The sequence below is a fragment of the Acipenser ruthenus genome, chromosome 4 (genome assembly GCF_902713425.1).
Source record: "Acipenser ruthenus chromosome 4, fAciRut3.2 maternal haplotype, whole genome shotgun sequence".
In the NCBI taxonomy this organism is placed as follows: Eukaryota; Metazoa; Chordata; class Actinopteri; order Acipenseriformes; family Acipenseridae; genus Acipenser; species Acipenser ruthenus.
Window position 1 is genome coordinate 52,714,441 of NC_081192.1, and position 20,073 is coordinate 52,734,513.

General features: G+C 43.1%; 1 protein-coding gene across 1 annotated transcript in view; it reads left to right on the forward strand.

Moving 5' to 3' along the window:
* The first annotated feature begins 418 nt into the window (after window positions 1–418).
* The window catches only part of LOC117399944 (ankyrin repeat and fibronectin type-III domain-containing protein 1-like), a 30,540-nt gene continuing 10,885 nt past the window's right edge, over window positions 419–20,073 (forward strand). Inside the window, exons 1-14 of the mRNA XM_033999405.3 lie at window positions 419–697; window positions 5,961–6,174; window positions 6,431–6,629; window positions 6,830–7,030; window positions 7,409–7,525; window positions 8,749–8,846; window positions 9,210–9,300; window positions 9,478–9,585; window positions 9,891–9,990; window positions 10,809–10,938; window positions 11,438–11,557; window positions 11,838–12,065; window positions 18,370–18,539; window positions 18,760–18,913. Coding sequence (XP_033855296.3) covers window positions 5,995–6,174; window positions 6,431–6,629; window positions 6,830–7,030; window positions 7,409–7,525; window positions 8,749–8,846; window positions 9,210–9,300; window positions 9,478–9,585; window positions 9,891–9,990; window positions 10,809–10,938; window positions 11,438–11,557; window positions 11,838–12,065; window positions 18,370–18,539; window positions 18,760–18,913 — 1,896 coding nt within the window. The 5' untranslated portion in view covers window positions 419–697; window positions 5,961–5,994. The remainder of the gene's footprint in view (window positions 698–5,960; window positions 6,175–6,430; window positions 6,630–6,829; window positions 7,031–7,408; window positions 7,526–8,748; window positions 8,847–9,209; window positions 9,301–9,477; window positions 9,586–9,890; window positions 9,991–10,808; window positions 10,939–11,437; window positions 11,558–11,837; window positions 12,066–18,369; window positions 18,540–18,759; window positions 18,914–20,073) is intronic.

The following is a 20,073-nucleotide window of genomic DNA, read 5'->3' on the forward strand; positions in this document are numbered from 1 at the left end:
TATTAAATGATAGAAGAGACAGGATCGACTGGACATTAGCTGATAGAAGAGACAGGGTTAATGGGACATATTAACTTATTATAAATAATATGTTCAATAAAAAAGGAACACAAAACTAAGTTAATGCTGCTATCCGTTAAAATGGTGATTTGATTTATTATTATTATTATTATTATTATTATTATTATTATTATTATTATTATTATTATTAGACAAAAAACTCACGTTTACTACAAATTAAGTTTGAAGATTTCCGAATACGGGTCGGCAGTTTAAGACCCCAACTCCCCCCCCCCCTCCCCCTCCATAATTCTAGACCACGACTTTTGCATATACAGCAATACATACCTGCTTGTAATAGCTCGCCCCTTACCGTCATACCGTCACGCACACACACACACAGACCGAGGCTCAAACAGCGCGCTGGTATTATAAGCGACGGACAGACGCTTTTGCTAGAGTTAGAAGCGACACATTATTCTTGTAGTCTGGTAATAAAACACCTATATTAAAAATAAATAAATAAGTACAACAGTTAAATACTTAAGTAGACACACCACTACAGAGTCTGGCCGTGGTTCGGTGTTTGCGGGTTTGAATCCTATAATCGTCTTTGAGTCGAAGGAAAAATTGGGATTTATGCACACAATCAAGAATCGATTATTTCAAGTTGAAAGCACGAAACTACTTTTTGTGGGTAAGTGAAACGCAGTATGCATGCAAAAATTTAATAATAATAATAATAATAATAATAATAATAATAATAATAATAATAATAATAATAATAATAATAGTTGTTCATCTTTGTTTATTGTATATTGAGTGTGCAATAAGCGAACCATTTTATTTCAACTCAAGAGTTTATGCTGGCAAGATAAATGTATAATAAATAAATGAATACAATTGTAGTCCCTGATATTGATACGATGCAGCCATCTGAAATGTCTTTTAATACTGTATATAGCCGACCCCAATATTGATGTGATGTGATACAGACATGTCGAGTTGTTGATTGGTCTAGCATAAGTTTTTATAAATACAGTACTGTACACCACTTATCTTACAAGATATACCACATGCATCATTGTGCCTGCAGTGCAGGCTGCAGGTAAATTATAACTTTGAATTTGCAAAGCTGTTGGTTTGAACACACCCGCTATTGTTGGCAATGCAAATTAATTTATTTTTAATTTAAGCTGCAACAAATTCAAAATAGGGCAAACTGAAAAACAACAACAACAACAAAACACACCTCAGTACAGCTTCCCAGTTCTGATTAATTAAATCAGCTTTACAATTCATGGAAGCATTTTAAAAGTTTATTCTTGTTTTTCAAGGGCACTGTTTAGCCTGAGATCATTTTCTTTAAAAAAATAACACTCAGAAAAAAAAAAACTCAGTCTGTATCAATCTATCTATCTACACCATCAGAAGACTGGTTAGTTCCACACAAGGGCTTTTTGTATCGACCTTGTAAGAGAGTGAGAGTGGTTTGATTAGTCTTCCACACCAGTGTGAGCTTCCCTGCTGACGACTGCATTGTGACAGGCTGGCTGAGTTAATTGCTGCTGCTAATGACATTCAATGAGTCTGATGTTTATTTTGTTCATTACAGGGAAGTGAGTGTAATATGCCATAATGTGGTATGGGTAATGCATAATAATGCATGGATAATACACATATCTGAGCTTTATTAAAAGTGTAATTGCATGTCAATGAAATGCTAATGTTCTGAAAACCTGTGCAGCCCAGTGTTGTGTCACTAATGTGTGGGTTTGCGTATTTCTGTTCAAAACTAGAAAACGTGGGAGTTAGAAACGCAGGAAAGTGCACAGGCAAGCTGCTGACATTATTATAGGAAGCTATGGGTTTTGAAAATAAAACAGAAGACGTCACTGTCTGTGGTTTGCTATAATCTCTAAGCTGTTTTCCCACCACAGTAAAAGCACAGCTAAGTGTCATAAAGCACAGTGAAATCATGGTAAAGCATAGGCAAGCATTGTAAAGCACAGAGAGGTATGGTAAAACACATTAAAAAACAAACCATGGTAAACTAACCCTTATAAAAGTTTCCTATAGTAAAAGCACAGCAAAGTGTTATAAAGCACAGCATGGTAAAGCATAGGTAAGCATTGTAAAGCACAGAGAGGTATGGTAAAGCATATTAAAAACAAACCATGGTAAACTATGGTTAATGCATAGTATAACCATAGGAAAAGTATGGGGGGAACTGCAAAATTACCATGCACAATTATTGTACCAAATTTACTTTTTTAAAATTAAAATATATGTTTACCATATAATTTGGTTTCAAAACTGCACATTTGAGACCTATATAGTACTGCTTAAGAAGTTGCAACAACAGCAGAGCACAATGGAGAGTTCATAAACCACACAGCAGTTTCTGGTGCTGCATGTATAGGCTTCAGTGCTGTAGGGAAATGAACAAACGCCTCCCTAGCAGCATAACAGCTAGACTGGGTTAACCACAGAATGACTGTAGAGAACATACTGAGGGGGGGGGGGGGGGGGGGGGGAGAGAGAGTGAGAGAGAGAGAGAGAGGGGGGGGGGTCTAAAGCAGTACAAATACCTCCTCAATAAGAGAAAGGAACAGTACATATCCAAAGAACTGACCCAAACTGAATAAGCAATTAACCAAGACTCACTTTGGGAATTGTGGAAAAAAATTGACAATCCAAAATGGCAGTATTTGGATGAACTATTTTGAAGAACTCTACCTCTGAATCTGTCCTAAATTCAAATCAGACCTCAATACATAAACAATTAAAAGAATTAGAGACATCACTCAAAGATAACCAAAACCCATTGGACACCCCAATCACTCTGCTAGAGCTCAAAAAGAAACTGCAGATCCTCAAGCCAAGGAGAGCCTGTGGGCCCGACAGCACCAGCACTGAGATGCTCAAAAACAGCAGCCCTAAGCTGCAAGAAGCCCTACTCAAACTCTCCAACCTAGTCCTGAGAGCTGGCTGTTTCCCTGGGATCTGGAATCAAGGCCTCATTACCCCCATATATAAAAGTGGAGACAAATTCAACCTTAACAGCTACTGAGGTATCTGTGTGAGCAGTAACCTGGGGAAGGTGTTCTGCAGTATCATTAATGGCTGGATACTGGCCTTCCTTACCGAACACAGTGTCTGGGGAAGAGTCAGATTGAGTCATCCACCAAACTAATAATGGAAAAATATTCGCCTGCTTTATAGATTTTAAAAAGGCATTTGATTCAATTTGGCACGAAGGACTATTTAATAAACTTCTTCAAAGTGGTGTAGGGGGTAAAGTCTATGACACCATCAAATCAATGTACTCAGAAAATAAATGCGGTGTTAAAATTGTTAACAAAAGAACAGAATTCTTCACACAGGGGCATGGGGTGAGACAGGGCTGCAGTCTGAGACCAACACTGTTCAATATCTATATTAACAAGTTGACCAAAGTGTTGGAGCAGTCTGCAGTCACTGGCCTCACTCTCTATGACACACACATTAAATTCCTGCTCTACGCAGATGACCTGGTCCTGCTGTCACCCACAGAGCAGGGGCTGCAGCAGAGCCTGGCACTGCTAGAGCAGTACTGTCAGTCCTGGGCCCTGGCAGTAAACCTCAAAAAGACCAATATAATGATTTTTCAAAAAAAGGCCAGATCTCAGGGAAACAGATATCACTTTACACTCGGCAACACCACCCTAGAGCACAGCACCAGCTACACTTACCTGGGTCTGACCATCAGTGCGTCAGGCAGTTTTAACCTGGCAGTGAATGCACTAAAAGCAAAAGCACTCAGAGCTTTTTATGCCATCAAAAGGAGATTCTATAAAATCAATATACCTGTCAAAATCTGGCTACAATTAATTGACAGTGTTATCCAGCCCATTGCGCTGTATGGAAGTGAGGTATGGGGTCCACTCAGTCAACAAGACTACACTAAATGGGACAAACACCCAATCGAGACCCTGCATGCTGAACTATACAAGAATACACTGCAGGTGCAAAGAAATACACCAAACCACGCATGCAGGGCAGAATTAGGCCGATATCCAGCTCTTATTAATATAAAGAAAAGAGCACTCAAATTCTGGTTGCACCTTGAAAAAAGTGAACCTGACTCACTCCAGTACAAGGCCCTCCAGACCCAAGAGCTCAGCCCTGAAAAGAGTCCCCTATGCCAGCTGGCTTTGAAGCTCATCACACTGACCCCCTCCAATACTAACTCCAACCAGCTTCAGGTCAGCACTGCTTACCAGCCCCCAATCAGAGTAAACCAAATTATAAAACAAACCAAAAACTCCTATCTGGAACACTGGGACACAGAAATAAAATCCCAAAATAAACTTGATTGCTATCGGGCCCTAAAAAGAAACTACAGCCTAGCAGAGTATCTCTCCACTGTCAGAGATACGAAGCAGAGACAGATCCTGACCAAGTACAGGCTCAGTGACCACAGCCTGGCCATAGAGACAGGCAGACACAGGCAGACCTGGCTGCCCAGAGAAGATCGGCTCTGTGGTCACTGCGAGACAGGAGAGGTGGAAACTGAGATGCACTTTCTCCTACACTGTATAAAATACAGCCATATCAGAGAATCATTCTTCATTAAAATACAAGAAAAATATCCTCTTTTCAGACAAATGGCAGACTCAGAGAAACTTGCTGTCCTCCTAGGGGAGGGACACACAGCTCCACTGGCTGCCAAATATGTAGCCACCTGCCACAACCTGAGGGGCACGCAGTGACATGGCACAATTTAATAGTTTCAATATTATTATTTTAATATTTCAATTTCTGTATTATTATTATTTATCTTCTATTTTATTTATTATTATTTTGTTACCATTGTTCCTTGTTTGTATATATATGCATCTGTTCATAATATGTATGTATTTGCTTTGGCAACACTGTGGAAAATAAGTCATGCCAATAAAGCACTTTGAATTTAATTGAAATTGAGAGAGAGAGAGAGAGAGAGAGAGAGAGAGAGAGAGAGAGAGAGAGAAACAAGAAAAAAAGAAAGTGTTGGGCTCCAGTTGGAAAACAGTGTATTGTTACTGGGTGTAAATGCAATAAGTTGAAATATTTATAAGGGTTATATTTGTTTACTGTTGCTAATTGTCTATATATTTGTGTTGTATTTTATATGAGAACAAAGATGACAGGTGGGGAACACAGATTGCCCCAGGAAAGAGGAGTGGGAGGTGGAGAGGCGTGAGCTGCTGCTTTTTTTTTAAACAAGCTATTCAGTGTTGTCAATGCCCTGTGGCAGTGCTGGACTCAACAGGAGGTTTTCCAATGTGGTTATATTTCCAATGTGGTTATGTGGTTATATTTAACATTTACAGTACCATAGATACTCTAGTTTGTCATGTTTATTAATATGCCTTACTGTACCTCTGTGCTTTACAATGCTTCCCTATGCTTTACCATACATCACTGTGCTTTACAATGCGTCCCTATGCTTTACCATACATCTCTATGCTTTACAATACGTCTCTATGCTTTACCATACATCTCTGTGCTTTACAGTACATTCCTATGCTTTACCATATGTCTGTGTGCTTTATAATGCTTCCCTATACTTTACCATACCTATCTGTGCTTTACAATGCCTCCCTATGCTTTATCATACATCTCTGTACTTTACAATGCTTTCCTATGCTTTGCAATACCTCTCTGTGCTTCACAATGCTTCCCTATGCTTTACCATACCTCTCTGTGCATTACAATGCTTACCTATGTTTTACCATGCTTTCACTGTGCCTTATTACACTTTGCTGTGCTTTTACTATGGGAAACATTTTGATTGTATCCTTTATTTACCTGTTTTCTGTAGTTTAATAAAAGTATCAGCTATAGGGCTAACTTTGTGAACTTCTTTTAACCCTCTTATATAAGGTCTGTATTATTATTATTATAATTATTATGATCTGTTCTTGCTGTTGCAGGTATTTTAGGGTCCGTCTCCATCCCCTGTCCCTCATGGCTCTGTCACTCAGGGACCCCCCACAGAGGCGGCGTTCACTTGGACCCATCTCCCCTAAACGGCTCTACAGGAACCTGTCTGTCAGGCTGAGGGGCGGGGCCTCCATTGACCAATCACAGCCCTCCACCACGCGCAAGGTGGATAGCGGGCGGCATAACAGGAAGTCAGCAGCGTCCGTGAGTCACCTGTGAATTCCACTTTCATTCACCCTCCTTTCTCCCCTTTCCCTTTGTCCCTCTCTCCTCTCCCCTCCAACCTTCTCTCCCCCTTCTTTCCCCTTTTCCTCTCCCCCCTTCAGTCCCTCTCATTTTCTTTCCATTTGTCCTGTCTACACTCTCTCCTCTCTCCCCTTTCTCCCCTTTCTATCCCTCCCCTGGGATGTAGTGGAGAATGAAGACACATCACCTCTCTCTCTCTCCTCTCCCCTCTCAGTATCTCTCTCTCTTCGACGCAGTGGAGAATGAAGACACTCAGGCAGTCCACCTCATGCTCTCCTCTGCTGGTCTGCTGAAGGAGGATCTCAATGGTTTGAGCTCGGAGGGACTGGTTCCCATGGACGTTGCTGTACTCACCAGTAACACCCCACTGGTCAGGATACTGTCACAGGCTGGAGCCAGGGACAACCCCCACTGTGAGTCAACTGGGATTGCACTGGGAGCTTTATAAACACACACGTAGACACCAGTCAAAATGTTTATCCACTTTACATCTTTATCTATTACCTTTAAAATGTATGATCTTCCTCCCTTCTTCCCTCCCTTTCTCTCTCTCTGTCTCTCTCTCTCTCTCTCTCTCTCACTCTCACTCTCTCTCTGTGTCTGCTGCTCGTAGTGACCAGCACTGAGGAGAGGGGGTCTCATCTGAGTGGTCTGGTCTTGGAGGCTGGGCGCAGGGTTCTAGAGCTTACCAGGGAGGTGAAGAAAGGGCTTCAAACAGAAGAGGAGGAGGGATCCCAGAAGAGGAGGGAGCTTAGAGTGTGGACCCTGAGGCTGCAGCTCTACACCAGGATGAGAGACAACTACCAGAGCACAGGTACAGAGAGAGGGGAGAGGGGAGAGGAGAGAGGAGAGAGGGGGAGAGGAGAGAAGAGAGAGGAGAGAGAGGAGATAGGGAAGAGAGAACAGGGAAAGAGGAGGAACAGAGAGAGAAGAGAGGGGAGACAGAGAAGGGAGGAGATAGGGAAGATAGAAGAGACAGGAGAGAGGAGAGAGAGTGGACAGAGAGAGGAGGGGGGAGAGGGGAGAGGTAAGAAAAGAGAACAGATGGGGAGAAAGGAGAGAAGGGAGAAAGGAGAAAAGAGGAGAGAGATAGAGGGGATATGAAGAAGAAAGGAAAGGGAGGAGAGGGGAGGGGTAGGAGGAGCTGAGAGCACAGTGTGATAGTTGATTTCTTGCTCTTTTTGTATTCCAGTAGCCCCGGGCCCTCCCAGTAATGTAGCTATACAGGTAACCAGTGAGACCTCACTCATGGTAACATTTCGGGAGCCGACGAGTGGCCCAAATTCAGGGATTATCACTCAGTACAAAGGTGGGTGGAAAATTAAGGAAATTGATTTTAAAGATGGTTAGCACTCCTTTAAAGGGAGGACCAGTGATACTGTTGATAAAGCTAATAAGAGGATGGATTTTAACTGTAAACACTGATTGCGTAAACACGATCATACAGAAGTGTCTTTCTGGTCCCATGATCGGGCAAACATGATAAAAAAACGCACTTCATTTCATTGAATTACTGTACTACCATACTTTGCCGTAGAGGCTGGACATGCATATCATTGGATAAGGGAGGGATTGAATTTCACTCCCTGATCGTTTTTTTTTCATTGAGAGGGGCATTTAATTTTTTAATTTTTGCTGGTAATAATGGAATGAAGAACTATTATTTTATAAAGATCCTGAGAATAAATGATTATTATGCAATACAATTGTACTATGTTTGCTTATAATAGTTAGTGTTTTGTAATTTATTTAGCACTATTTATTCTGTTGTATATATATTAAATTAGGTTTTTGAAAAATACCAGATTTTTTTTGTACTTATTGGAGTAGAAAATCAGTAAAAGTGTGTTTTATTCTCCTGTGTCCTGAACCAAAAACATTTCAAGTCTCTATACTAAAATTCTTTATTTTTAGTGAATTTCAAAGATAGAAAGGCAAAGAGCTAAAAATGTGTAAAAATAAAAACACAAAATGACTCAGGTGAAACAATCTCTTGTAATTTGCCTAAACATTAATATTTTTTTCAACAAAACTTTCATGATGTATTGTAAGGTCCCTAAGGTCATAGACTAACACGTTTTTAAACATTTATCTCTCTGAAAACACTGAATACATCATAATAAAAATAAATACATTTGTATGGTTTGTGAAGTATTTATAATGTTTCCCAGAGTGTTCTGAAAAAAGGACACAAATTCTAAGATGCTACTGTAAAAATTTTAAAGATGACTAGCACTCCTTTGAAAGGATGGCCAGTGATAATGTTAATAAAGCTAATAAGTGGTTAGAGAATGGATTTTAAAGATGACTAGCATTCCTTTAAAAGGAGTACCAGTGATAATGTTAATAAAGCTAATAAGAGGTAAGAGAATGGATTTTAAAGATGGTTAGCATTCCTTTAAAGGGAGGCCAGTGATACTGTCAATAAAGCTAATAAGAGAATGAATTTTAAAGCCTTGGTTAGCCGTGTTCCTATGGGAGGGTGGTTTCCTGTATTTCTGTTGATCTTCGTGGTTTTGTTTGTCTCTGCAGTGGAGTGGAGTTGCAACGAGAGCTTTAACCCTTTGTGTGGCTGGGAGACAGTTCATGATCTGAGGGTCTTGCAGTTCAGCATCACCGGACTGACTCCAGTAAGCAGCTTCACTGATGTATTCATTGAATCAGACACAGGGAGGGAAACTGAACTGAGAGGGGCAAGCAGCACACAAGTGTTGGGGCTCTAGTGCCTTCATCAGTGTTATTGAAACTAAACTGAGTAAAGCAGACAAGCGTTTCGGCCCTAGTGCCTTCATCAGTGTGACAGACCTGTTTCTAGTTCAAACGCTCAATCAGAAACTCTGCACAGGGAAAAAAAAACTAAACAAAGAAAGTCAAGCAGCAAACAATATACAACAGTAGCCAAATAGAAACAGAAAGTGCAGTTACATTGTCTCTGTCAGTTCGTGCTGGTAGAGCTACATATTCAGCAGTAAGTTCTCTATCTATCTCTTTAGGGGCTGCGATATTTCGTGCAAGTCTTCGCCTACAATGTGAAGGGGTGGGGGCCTGCTCAGAACTCCAGCCCTCCCAGTGCTGTACCCTCTAGTAAGTAGTTTGTCAGTATATACAGTGTATACTACTACACTGTACTAATCTAATTAGTTGTACTAAAATAAACTTGATGCATCACAGACCACTGTAGTTGAATACGGTATGTGTGTGTGAGACAATTCGAATAAAAATGTCTATAAATGAAAACCGGTCCTCACCTGTCTGCTCCAGGTTGGAAGGAGTGCTGCAGTGTGATCCGGAGGAGGAGGGAGCAGGAGAGAGCTGTGACCAAATTGCTGGAGCAAGTGGAAGAGCCACAGTACAGAGGATTCTTCATAGGTAATACTGTGCAATACATACACACACACAGACACAGAGTGACACATGCAGACACAGAGACACACTGACACACAGACCCTGATCAAACTGCTAGAGCAGGTCAAAGAGCCACAGTACAGGGAATCTCCATAGGTAATACTGTGCAATACAACAATTTAACAATCTCATAGGCACGCAGTAAAAGAGACACACACACACGCACATGCACACACAATGACAATAAATGCATTTTAATTATCCTTTTTTCCTCCATCTCCCCCCCCTCTCTCTCTCTCTCTCTCTCTCTCTCTCTCTCTCTCTCTCAGAGACCTCAAAAGTCCTTGCTCCCAGTAAGAGTCTGTCTGTGTCCCGCAGCCTCAAGCAGCTCTTCCACTCGGCAAATAAGTTTGCCCGCTGCCTTCAGAGGTAAAGAGAGAGTGCTGCTGAGCCTTCATGCTCACAAGCACTAACCGAAGCATTCATACAGGCGACCCTATACAGAAAAACACAGATTATCCAAACTGATTGCCCAAACAGCCTTTTGTCATCCTGTCCAGTTGTGTGCTGTGCTATTTTGTCCTGCTGTCAGACAGAATGGCTGACCCGTCTTCAGTCTCTGGTATCTCAATCCCTAGTAATTACAGAACAGAGCAGTACTGTGTGTTGTATGTTTATAGTTAAATATGTTGAATTAGATCAGTTTAAGGAGGTTTTTGATTAGGGAAAGCCATGTAAATAATTTCATATTATTCCCAACCAGCCCCAGGTCCTGATTAATTTGCATAATTAGGGTTTTACTATTTGATTCCAAGCTTGATCTGTTCATTTCCTTTCAGAGTTTGTTTTTGTTTGTGTGACAATGTGTGTGCGTGTGTGTGATAGTATGTTAGTGTGTGTTTCAGTATGTTAGTGTGTGTGTGAGTGTGTGTTGTATGTGTGTGTCTGTGTGTTACAGCTTGTTAGCATGTGTTGTGAGGGTTTTTGTATGTGTCTGTGTGTGTGTTGTATGTGTGTGTATTTCTGTGTATGTGTTTTTGATCTGTTTGTGTGTGTTGTGTATTGATATAAATCGCAAGATAGCTTAATACCACCACCTCATATCCCAGTATTTGTACTGCGTGCAGTAATGTTAATAAGGGGGTCTACAAAGATTGTTTACAAACCCCAGCCGGGTTAATACACAGTTAAAGAGCGGCTGTGTTTAGATCATTAAAATAGCCCCCGGCGGTGCGTCTCCATTTCAGGGGGGTATACCTGGCAACTGTTTTCTACCATAAAGACAACATCCTGGTTACTGCCGAGGAGCAGATCCCATTGGTGGAGATCGACAGCTGCTCCACCTCCGTCATGCAGGAGTTGAATTGGTTTGTGAAGGTGAGGGGCAGGGTTGAGGGTGGGGCTGCAACAGAAATAACATGAGAGCATGATAGGAGGGTTATTATTATTATTACTATTTGTACTATATAATATAATATTGTTATTGGTTGTAGAATTATTGCTATCATTATTGTTAATACAATATGTTTCTCTATATTATTATTATTATTATTATTATTATTATTATTATTATTATTAGTAGTATTATTAGTATAAGTATGATTTGTATTATTATTAATAGTACCACTGCTACTACAGTTAATAATAGAAATGTAATAATAATATTATGATCATTATTATTACATTGTTATTAGTATTAGTAGAAGTACTGTAGGTTTGTTATTATTAACAGCACTGCTGCTGCTTCTAATAAAAATGATAATAGCAATAGAAATGTAATAATAATAATAACAATACAGTTTATTTAACAGTAAAACATTTACTGAAACATTATTTTCCATGTGTCCCCTTGTCCCCCTGTCCCCTTTTGTCCCAGCTGTCCTGTGCCTGGAAGGATGTCCAGTGGCTGCAGCAGGGAATGGCCTCAGCTCTCTCCTCCTCCTCCTCAGTGCTGCAGACCAGACAGAAGATCCTGCTGGCAGTGTCACAGCTACAGGTCAGAGAGACCAAGAGAGCGACTGTGTGAGAGAGACAGTGTGCGAGAGAGAGACTGTGACTGTGAGAGAGTGTGTGTGTGTGTGTGTGAGAGAGAGAGTCAAATTTAATCATAAATCATCAGTATTATTGTTAATTTGCTCAGTCTTCATACTACTAACTAGGGAGAAAGTTACAATAAATGGATCTTAGAACCATAACTATTATTGCCCAGCCCTTGTCTTGTACTGATTCCTATTTTTCATCTCCCCCTGTCTGTGTGTCTGTCTGTCTGTGTGCAGAGCGCGCTAGGCACTGCAGACCTGGGGCAGGTTTACTACGAACCCCTCCGAGACCAGCAGGGGAACATGCTGTTGCTCACGCTGCACCCCTACCCCCTCCCCCAGCCCCCTGCCCCCCTGCACTGGACCTCCCTAGCCAGCTTCCAGAGGAGCCAGAGGAAGAGTAGCATGGCCACAGGTCTGCTGCAGGAGCTCACTGCCATAGACACACTCGCTGCACAGCTCAAGGTAAGTCTATATTATTATTATTATTATTATTATTATTATTATTATTATTATTATTTGTTTATTTAGCAGACGCCTTTATCCAAAGAGACTTACAGAGACTAGGGTGTGCGAACTATGCATCAGCTGCAGAGTCACTTACAATTACGTCTCACCCGAAAGACGGAGCACAAGGAAGTTAAGTGACTTGCTCAGGGTCACACAATGAGTCAGTGGCTGAGGTGGGATTTGAACCGGGGACCTCCTGGTTACAAGCCCGTTTCTTTAACCGCTGGACTTAGCGTATCCAATCCCGAGATCCCGGGAACCTGAATCCCAGGATCCCCTGCAGTTTTGAAGCCTCCAAATAATGGGAATGAAAATATTAAATCCCTGGTATCACAGGAAAAACTACAGCACTAAATATTTTACTCCGTGCTGACTTGCTGAGCAGAGTGCGCCAACTGCTGTCTGTCTCCAGTTATTGACTCACTCCTATGTGCTGCCAGGGCCCAGAAGACTGAGTGCTTTTGCACATATTTTGTTGTCAGCCGAGTTGAAGTAGTGAGTGACATCAGCAAGTTGCAAATAAAAGATGTCAACATACAAAGACCATCCTACCAAGTCTAAAGATCCAGACAGCATGTGGCATTACTTTTTACAAGATTAAAGATTTTAAAAACATCTGGTGGATCAACAAAGGGGCTGCTCTCTCACCTTAAATCAATGCACAATATTGACTTAATGAAAAAGAGGAGGACTGAAAATGATGATCATGCAGCACAACTATCAACCAGCGCAGCTGCATCAAATTTGGTAAAGACAAAGTTAACTGACTACTTTCAAAGAAAAAAAGACACATTTTTGGCTGCTACCCTAGCTCGTATGACACTGCGTGATGGTCTGCCCTTTAGAGTGTTTGTTTCCTCGCCTGACCTATGAGAAGCATTATGAGCAAAAGGTTTTGAACTACCAACATCAGAAACAACAATTCGTAACATGATTGTTGACTACAGTAAGAAAGTAAGGAGCTCTGTGATGCAGGAAATTGTAACTATGAAAAAAGAAGGTGCAAGGTTCAGCTTGACTTTTGATGAGTGGACTTCACTACCTAATAGAAGATACATGAATGTCAACGTGCACATGTGCTGGAATGGAGAGAACAAATACTGGAGTCTTGGTCTGATTCGCATTACGGGCAGTATGCCAGCCGACACCTGTATCGAATTGTTAAAAGAGAGGCTTTTACAGCTTGGAACTTCACTTGAACTGGACATTGTGTGCATCGCTACAGATAGAGCCAGCGTGATAGTGCGAGTTGGGTCCTTGCTTTCCGCTGACCAACAGCTCTGTTATGCGAATGGTATTCAGCTGGCAGTTTTGGATGTGCTGTACTCAAAGCGGGCAAAGTGTAAAGGCAGAGTGGCACTGTCAGTGAAACCGACAGACTCTGAGGAGGATGGGGATACTGATGGAGAAGATGAAGGATTTGCTGTTGTTTCTGAAGAGGATTCTGGTTCTGTAGCACTCAATTAACTTGAACTTTCTCCAAAACTTAACAAAGCTGTGCGGAAAGTGTGCAAAGTGGTGGTTATGTTCAGACGCTCTCCAGTAAAGAATGGTAGTATTTTACAGAAGTACGTGCTACTCGAGCATGGGAAGGAACTTACCTTAATGCTGGATTCTAAAACTAGATGGAGTAGCTTAGTCATAATGCTGAAATGTTTTTTGAAACTTAAAGATTGTGTGCAAAAGGCACTGATAGATCTGAAGATACCGGTCACATTCACTGAACAAGAGACTGCGCTACTTACTGCAACAGATGAGGCACTCGAACCTGTGAGGTTGACGGTGGAAGCACCCGCCGCCAAGAATCAAACTTAATGACAGCGGATGCAATGTTTAAATTCATGATGCAGCAGTTGCGAAACCAGCACACTGAATTTAACCAAGAATTGAGACAGGCGCTGTGTCATCGCATCAAAGAGCGCCGCACATACTGCTCAGGTGTGCTGCAATATCTCCACAACCCAAACTGCTTGGACAAGCAAGACAGTGATGGTGAATGGCTTGAGAAGATCCCAAGTAAGCTATTCATCAGAAAAACTGTACTGAAGTTAATAGAAAGGCTCATCATCAATTAAAAAGCTGTTGAATCTGATGTAGGGCAAACACCAGAATCCAGTCCAAGTTCAGCTGATGAGCAGCAGCAGAAGGCAGCCTTTGCTGAGAGTGAAACTCTGTCTCAAACTTTAAAGGAGCAGTTAAATTTGGCTATGCCGGAGAGCATGAGTGATGCAGCAGCTGCAGGAACGCACCGTCAAATTTGATGAACTGCATCAAAACAGAAATGTCCCTCTTTGAAGGTGGACCGGGGCGGGGGCGGGGGCTGTACCTGCTCTTAGCATATGATTTTCTGATATCCATTCCACCAACCAGTGTTGAGTCCGAAAGGGCATTTTCGGCTGCAGGTGTTCTGTGCACAAAACGTTAGGTTACTTACCGTAACCCTGGTTCCCTGAAACAGAAGATGACCACCAATGACATTACGTATGGGATATGCCTGTCCATTGGGTAGGTATCGCTGAGCTCTCTATACCAGAGCTGCCGATAGACCCCTTCCTGGGATGCTCTGATGCACTTGGTCCCGCCCACCGAGGGGATAAAACTCTCATGCAAAGGAAGCCATTTCTCTTTTTCCATCGAACCCGTGAGGGCAACCGATGCAACCTTGCAGTTGGTGGTTGTCTTCTCTTTCAGGGAACCAGGGTTACAGTAAGTAACCTAATGTTCCCTTTCAATTCGAAGATGACCACCAATGACATTACGTATGGGATAATGTATACCAGAGCCATCACGAGGGAGAAGGAACAGCAGCATATGAGGGACGCACAAGAGGTTAGCGGTTTGAACTTCCACCCTCAAGGACCCTTGTGCCTACAGAAGGCAAGGCAGGGTCTACCACATTAAGACGGTAGAACCTGGAGAAAGTATGCGGCGTAACCCAGCTAGCCGCAGTACAAATATCAGACATTGAGGCACCTCTGAAGAGGGCCCAAGATGTAGCCAACCCTCTAGTGGAGTGTGCGGCTACCCTACCAGGTGGGGGCAAGCCAGCACTATTATATTCAGTCGAGACTGTATCTGCAATCCAATGTGACAGATGCTGCTTAGAGAGGGGCTGTCCTAGGGTCCATGTCCGTGACAGATGAAGAGCTGGTCAGATTGATGCAGAGCTCTTGTCCTATGCACGTAGCATCTCAATGCCCACACTGGGCAGAGGAAATTGAATCTCTCATCCTTCGTTGAAGCAAATGGAGGTGGATGGAAGGACTCTAATTCCACAAATTGATTAATGTGGAAAGCTGTGATCACCCTGCTGCCATCCTCCCAAATACACATGCAGGAGCTGTGCACAGACAGCACCTGCAGCTCACTGACCCACTTAGTGGAGGTGAGTCATCAGCCAAGAGCCAAGAGGAAGGCTGTCTTCATAGACAGGTGCTTCAGCTCTATGGAGTGTATGGGCTCAAACAGGGCCTTCGTGAGAGCCTCCAGTACAACATTAAGGCTCCATTCGGGGAGAACAGTCCTTCTAGGTGGGAGTAATCGCTGAGCGCCTTTAAGAAAATGGGTAGAAAATGCGCGGTGACATTGAATCTACGGGGGCATGACAAGCAGAGATAGCTGTTAAATACACCTTCAAGGTGGAAGGTGACCTACCAGCATCAAGCAGTTCTTGCAGAAACTGTAAGATGACTGGCATAGGGCAAGATATGGGGTCATGGCTTCTAGCCAGACACCAAGCCTAGAAATACCTCCACTTATAGGTATACAAAGACCTAGTGGAGCCTGCCCTAGCGCTCTGCAACGTACCCACAACTGCATCTGATAGCCCTAGGGCTAACCAGCGGTCTCGTTCAGAGGCCAGACCCACAGCTGGAACCTGCCCAGTTCCGGGTGCCAAAGAGAGCCTTTCGCCTGACTGAGGAGATCCATGTGAAGTGAAATCTCCCAGGGCTGGCCGTGCAATAGCTAGCACAGGGTCGAAAACCAGACTCTCCTGGGCCACTTGGGGGCTACTAGGAGAACTGACGCTTTCTCTAACCTGACTTTTTCGAGAAAAGCCTGTACAAAAATGCTTTCGGCCATTCATGTGCTAGGGCGTCTACGCCGAGTGGACCGCCTAAGTGGTGGAAGGAGTACTATAGGGGGCAATGTGTCGTCTGCCGAGGCAAAGAGATCGACCTGCGCCTTCCCGAACCGTTCCCAAATGCGCTCCACTATCTGAGGGTGGAGTCGTCACTCTGACGGATGCGGATCGCTCCTGGAGAGGAGGTCCGCTGCCCAGTTCACTGCTCCAGGAATATGCGTCGCCCGTAGGGACAGCAAGTTCCTCTGAGCCCATGTCAATAAATAGCCTGATGCAACCCCGGGGACCGTAGGCTGTCCTGGTGGTTGACATACGCCACCACTGTCGTGTTGTCCGTCCGGATCAACACATGCGCACTGCTCAGCACTGGGAGGAAGTGGTGGATACCACTTGCAACTCCAGCATGTTTACGTGCAGGGATGTCCAACGATCCAGCCAGGATCCGTGTACTCCTCTGCCTTCCCAGACCGCTCCCCAACTCAAGTTGGAGGTGTCTGTCGTCACCACTTGGCGGTTCAACACTACTCCCATTGGCACACCTTCGCGCAGGTGAGAGGTCATCCTCCACCAGCGTAGGGCTGCCGAGCATGCGTGAGACACAGTCAGCCGACAGTGTCTGTCGTGTTTGGCATTGAGGTGGAACAGCATCGATCCTTTCTCTCTCTATCACAACCATGCAGTGCTGTGACTGTGCACTGACGCTGAGGCGCTGGGCACCATGTGCTGTATGCACTGAGCACTTGTGCACCGAGATACCTAAGTATCAAGGGCTATGCATGCGCCGTGGTACCGAAGCACCGGGGGGGGGGGGGTGGGGGGGCGCTACATAAATGTGCCTACCCTAACCATGCAGTCACACACACCTGCTCAGCGCGTAGCGTGTACCAGGAGGACACAAGGCCGAAGCCGCGGTGGGCGAGTTGAAGCAGATAGCAAAACACGGTAGAAAGATAGTATAGGGGAGAGCACACTGTTTGTTTACAGGGCCTGACTCACCAAGGTGGGCAGGCATACACAGCCGGCAGGGTCTACTCGACAGTGGGGATGTGGCAAGGCCTAGCTCCGTGGATTACTCACGGATTACTGCACCGGCACACACACGACAGGCAGATACAAAGAGCAGCCTACCACGCAAGTGAGGAGACCGCTGAAAGAAAGAAAGGCAAAAAGGCTCAGTCTTTTTCAAAGTCATTGGTTCCGGGAATGCGGCGAGCCAGCTTTCAGCATGAATGCAAGGGAAATACAATCGACTCGATTAGACTCGAGAAGCTGTTTTCTATCAACACGCTCAGTTTAACACAGAGGCCTTACCGTACCGTCTTGAGAAGGAAAAAGAGGATTGACTTCCTTTGGATGAGAGTTTTATCCCCTCGCTGGGCAGGAACGAGTGCATCCCAGGAAGAGGCCTATCGGCAGCTCTGGTATAGAGAGCTCAGCGATACCTACCCAATGGGCAGGCATATCCCATACGTAACGTCATTGGTGGTCGTCTTCGAATTGAAAGGGAACTACGCACTCGTCTGAAAGATGAGACAATTGGTGCCTTGAGCTTTCTTCATTCTTTTTTTTCTGAACAAAAATAAACAGTAAAACAAAACTCTGGCCTATTCTATAATGTTTAATTTCTTATTATATATTTAATTAGTGTAGTAGCCTACGTTATGTAGCCTATGCTTGTATGTTTGACGTTTTATATATTTATATAGTGTGTAGTATACTTTACATGTTACATAGTTAATAGTACGTTATTCTTGTGAGTAACATGACGAGAGTCTCTCGTCTCCAAATTGAAATTATCAGTCTTCATTTAATACTTACAATGTGTAATATACTTTAAATAAAAGTGTTTGCTTATTTATTATTGTTTTCATTATTGTTATTGTTTTTATTATCATTATTATGACAGTTATTTTTTAATCCCGGGCTCCCAGGATCCCGTTTTTTTTTTAAAAGATCCCCAAATCTCGGGATTGAAAATAACGTTCATGATTGGATACACTAGTAGTACTGTATAGGTGTCTATCACACTGCTATCCACACACTCTATGCACAGCTGAATGTACAATTTATATAGGACTCTGTAGACATGGTAGAGCATATATAAGGGTCTATAGGAGTGTACACATGGTCTATACATGATCTGTATTATTAAACTTCTCTTCTGCCCCCCTGCAGGAGAAGCTGGCCTATCACAGGCGCAGCACCCAGACCACTCCCCCCGGGCTCTATCTCGGCTTTCTAAAGCTCTACAGTTCCGTGGAGCAAAAGATCCAGGTGCTGGTGCCTCAGAAACTGCCCAACCTGCTGTGCCACTGTCGGGTCCGAGAGAACAAGCATGTCTCCCGGTCAGTACCCCCCTCTCTATACCCCTCCCTTGATCCCTGTTCATCTTTCAACCCCCCCTCTATTTATTTCTATCTCTCCCCCTCGCTCTTCCCTCTCCCCCTTTATCCCCTCTTTAAGCTGATTTAAATGTCTCCCTTATTCATTGTCACCCTCTCTGTCTCCCCTCTCTCACTCTGTCTTTCTGTCTCACTCTATCTCTCTCTGTGTCTCTCTGTGCAGAGTGGAGTGGGAGTGGCTGCAGGCCCTGTCCTCTCAGAACCAGCCAGTGGATTTGAGGAGCTGCCCCCCCCAAACTCCTCCTAGTGTGTTTGTGAGGGAGCTGAGAGCCGCGGTCATTCAGCTGCTCACCCAGCTCAGCATCCCCCTCGCTAAGGTACTGAGCACAGTGCGCTAACACCACCTATTATTATTATTATTATTATTATTATTATTATTATTATTATTATTAATAACTACAAATGAGACTAGAGATGTGCCATGAGTAACCAATGTTTCCTAATGGAGTATCGATCAGGTAATAATTAACAGTAATCCATACATTGAGAACACTTCAGTATTCAAAAGCAAAAAGTCGTAAAAATGCGTAGATGCTTCACGAAAGCCTTCCAATACAACTGAAAATATTCTTATTCTTATACCTAGTGTATATTTATAAAGATATAATGTTTAACATTAATACCCCAATATCCTATGCCACACCCCACTATGTTGGTAATATACAAACAAATTAGTTAATATTAATTCCTCAATATACAGGACGACTCCTCCATTATCTGATTACTATTTAAATCAGGGCTGTCTTCTGCAATTAACGCATTAATTTTTTTTGGAGATTAATTTTTTGAAGGTGTGTTAATCGCATTGCTGTGTCTTGATCCTTTCGACACACCGTACTTTAATCCCGGCCGTGGCCGTGTATTGAGTGTCTGAGTGCAGTTATTGTTTAAATAGAAAGTTAGTCACTGAACCGGGTAATGGAGCAAAGCACTAAAAATGAATGTCAGGTTTTTTTTTTTTTTTTAATGTTCTGATGGCTCACTGGACAGAAAGACGCTTACTTGTCTACTGTCAAAGTGAGTTCCAGTATCACACACAAGTACATCTAGTCTGCTGCGTGCTGAACACGCCTTCATGTCTCAAAATACACTAGAAGCTCTTCTACAGACAATAACAAAAACAAATTAAACCCACCAGTTTCGACAGAAATTCAGGATCGATCTCAGTCCACAATCACATTTAAAAAATAGATATCCTATTTATTCTGTTTTCTGATCTCTGTATGCTGCTGATCAAGCCTGAACTGTACGTTTTTACGTTTTTTTTTTGTTTGTTTTTTTTAAATGTAGTCGTCGCCAATTATTTTATCCCAGTTTTCACCCCAATTTAGTATGCCCAATTATTATCTGTATCCCTGGCTCACCGCTCGCAACCCCCCCGCCGACTCGGGAAACTGAGGCTCCTCCGAAACGTGTCCTCCGAAACGTGCTCCTGCCAAGCCGTCATTTTTCGCACTGCAGATCCACAGCAATGCCA